At 62.0% G+C, this 3,179-nt stretch overlaps 1 protein-coding gene across 1 annotated transcript in view; it reads right to left on the bottom strand.

Moving 5' to 3' along the window:
- Nucleotides 1-1,797: 1,797 nt before the first annotated feature.
- The window catches only part of LOC104532711 (syntaxin-1A), a gene marked incomplete at its 5' end in the record, with an annotated part of 3,001 nt that continues 1,619 nt past the window's right edge, over nucleotides 1,798-3,179 (bottom strand). Inside the window, 2 exons of the mRNA XM_010177980.1 lie at nucleotides 1,798-1,875; nucleotides 2,533-2,643. Coding sequence (XP_010176282.1) covers nucleotides 1,798-1,875; nucleotides 2,533-2,643 — 189 coding nt within the window. The remainder of the gene's footprint in view (nucleotides 1,876-2,532; nucleotides 2,644-3,179) is intronic.

Raw genomic sequence — 3,179 nt, 5'->3', positions numbered from 1 at the left:
CAGGGAAAGAACAGTGTCTGGGCTGCTGCTGGGGAATGCAATGCTGTGTCGTGGCTACAGCCCACTGCCTGTCACCCAGCACCTATGGGCACCACACACAGGGCCAGCACCTGTGCTACAGCACCCAGCCAGGGGGGAGGAGCATCCAGCCCTGCCCTCACCCTGGTCAGAGCAGGGAGGTGACACACTGCCTGCAGCTGGAGTACTTGCTGCCATCAAGTGTTCTTCGGCTTCCAACATCTGAGCTCATGTCCAACCCCTATCCTGCTGTGTGGCTGTGAGCTTGGCCCCAGGTGCCTGCCCTGCTCTGGGATCCTGTGGTGCTTTGGCATGTGCATGGGCCTTTTTTTTCATGTGCATGGGCCAGCTGGACCCAAGTCTCCAGGGGAATGTGAGGGCAGAGCCCTGTCCCCAGCCTGAGGAGAATGGACAGTGGCAACACAGGACTCCTCAGAGCTGCCAAGCAGGCTCAGGCCACCCCACAGTGGCTGCACCCATGTAGTGGGCACAGCAGAGGGCACAGGGCACCCGGGTGCTCACACAGCCCCCCGCCGAGTGCAGATGCCTCGCCAGATGGGCATGGGGTTGACCAGGCAGAAGGGCAGTGTGCCAGGAGGAGGTGACAGGGGCAGGTGGATGCCAAGAGGTGGCAAAGCGATGACAGGGGCACAGGCACTGCCCTGCTCAGGAACTGGTAGGATAGACAAGGAGGAAGACTGCTGCTCTTTGCTTGTGGGAGTGGGGAAGATACTTCTGGGACCATGGCAGGAGAAAACCCAACTGCCTCCAGTGCCCAGCCACGGATGCCTATGTGGAAAAATGAGTTTGGAAGCAGCCCTGCTCCCAGGCAAGCATGCTGGGGGTTGTGGGCACCACAGCCAGCACCAAATACCGACAGCGAGAGCCCAGACCTGGGGGCAGTGGGAGCCAGGGCCACCATGTGCTGGGGCAGAGAACAGAATGCTGAGGCTTTGGTGCAGGGTGAGCAGCCAGTGAAACATGCTGGCCTTGAAGTACCTGTGCCCTCCTGTCCCACCTGGCCAGCACCACAGGTCCTCATGTGGCCTTGATCCTGTCCCCAAGCAACCCTGATGTCCCCAAGCAGCAGCTCCTCAACCCAAAATTGTCCATCAGGCACCCACTGCCAGTGGCAGCAGGTCTAGCCCCTGGCACCCACACTGGGGTGAAGGCTTGCCTAGGGAGGGGGCAGCCCTGGCAGCAGCAGGGATGGAGCCCCGCAGCCAGACACGGCCATGGGACAGGCAGGGACAGGGGAGGCAGGGCCTGGCAGAGCGCACCCCTGGGGAAGGGCCCCGTGGGAGAAGCAGCCCAAGGAAAGGTGTTTGCAAGCACAGATGTGGCTGACAGACATGAGAGCTCTGGCTGGAGGTGATGGGGAAGCTGAGGGAGGTTGACTGGGCGCTGTGCTCCTGAGGACCCCTAACACCCTTCTTCGGTCCCTCCTCATCCTCAGCTGTCACTAACACAGACTGCCCAGCACAGGAGCAGCAGAACCCACCCACCTGGTCCCACCCAACCACCCAGGCTGGAGCAGTGATGAGAGCTTGGGTTCCCCCCCCAGGGTCCCCCTTGCACCCATCACCATCCCTTGCACCCATCACCATCCCCTGCACCCTGCCTGCGCCCCGGGGCCGGCACTCCTCACAAACAACCATGCATTAGAAACTGAAATGCTGCTGGGAGGCTCCGGGGCTGCGTGGTTCGCTCCGGCATGGCTGCGGCCCCGTGGCACGCGTGGCTCCGTCCATCACACACAAACAGTCCCGTGGGGTGAGTCTAGCCGAAAATGCCGCCGAAGGTGGAGGCGATGACAATACCCAGGATCACGCAGCAGATTATGATCATGATCTTCTTCTGCTCAGGTGTCCCAGCACCAGTAGGGAGAGAGGAGAGAGGAGAGAGGAGAGAGGAGAAAGGAGAGAGGGGCCCGTGAGTATTGGTGGCAGGTGAGCCCTGTGAGCTGCCATCCGCCCAGTTCCTGTTTTCCCGTGGAGGGCTCTGAGCAGCACCATGGGAGCCAGAGGGGCTCTGGCAGCCCCAGGGCAGAGATGGGCACCCCTGGGCTGGCACAGCTGAGCTGGTGGCCCCCAGGACCCTGAGCTGATGAGCTGATATGGGACAAGGTTTGGGACCTGAAGAGGCAGCTGGCACTGGACCAAGTCTCTAGTTTTTATTGGCAAGGGACGTGGCTATCACCACAACCGTGGTTCACAGGACCCACCTTTTCCCTTTTCCTCCCCCCAAGCAGCACCCCCGCCCCACGGCTCATTGTTGGTGCTCACACAGCCTGTGCCAGGGAGCTCTGCCTCAGCTGGTGCCATCAGTGGGACCTGGGCTGCACTCAGTGGTGTGAGGTAAAGCAGTGCCCAGGCACCCATGAGGCTGCGCCAGGCTGCCTGCTCCTCTGTGCAAGCAATGGGGCAGGCAGGGCTGCCAGGCAGGTGCCTGTCCCCAGGACGGAGGTGTCAGCAGGGTAGGAAGGGGAAGATGGGCCCCAGTGCCATGACTCACCCGTCTGGCTTTGCTCTGGTACTTCACCGCTTTTTTGGTGTCTGACACAGCCCGCTCCACGTAGTCCACTGAGTGCTCCACGTTGTATTCGATGCGGTCGATCATCTCGCCCTGCAGAGCCGGGACAGAGCCCACGCGCCCACGCACGCACAGACATGAGCTCCTTCCTGCCCTGCTGCTCCCTGGCACCATGTGGATGTCATCCTGCCCAGCAGCCCCTGCACAGGAGGGGGAAGGACCGTCAGTTGTCTGCAGGCAGTGGGTGCCCTGGGGTGGGGTCTCCAGACCACGGGCTCTGTCCTAGAGGACTGGGACCTCTGTGCACATCCCAGCAAGCAAGGGTGAGAGTCAAGGGGGTTCCCCAGCCCAGTCCTGGCCTGGTGACCGCCCAGTCTCATATCTCAGGTGGCATCAAAGCCACAACGGGATCTACACTGACACAGTGCTGCATGCTGCTGAAACCGGAGGCATGGCAGGGGAGCAAGGACCGCACCAGCAGCGCCATACAAGATGCTCACGAGACCACACACATGCAGGGACGATGGCTCTGATCCGCACAAGCACCCTGCTGAGAGTGGAGGGCCCTGGAGTGGGGCTGGTGAGGCCGGGCTCCAGGGACTCCTGTCCCACTCTGACCCCTGACTGCA

The sequence above is a fragment of the Antrostomus carolinensis genome, unplaced genomic scaffold (assembly GCF_000700745.2).
Source record: "Antrostomus carolinensis isolate BGI_N321 unplaced genomic scaffold, ASM70074v2 scaffold32791, whole genome shotgun sequence".
Taxonomy (NCBI): domain Eukaryota; kingdom Metazoa; phylum Chordata; class Aves; order Caprimulgiformes; family Caprimulgidae; genus Antrostomus; species Antrostomus carolinensis.
This window is presented reverse-complemented; position numbering and strand designations above follow the sequence as displayed.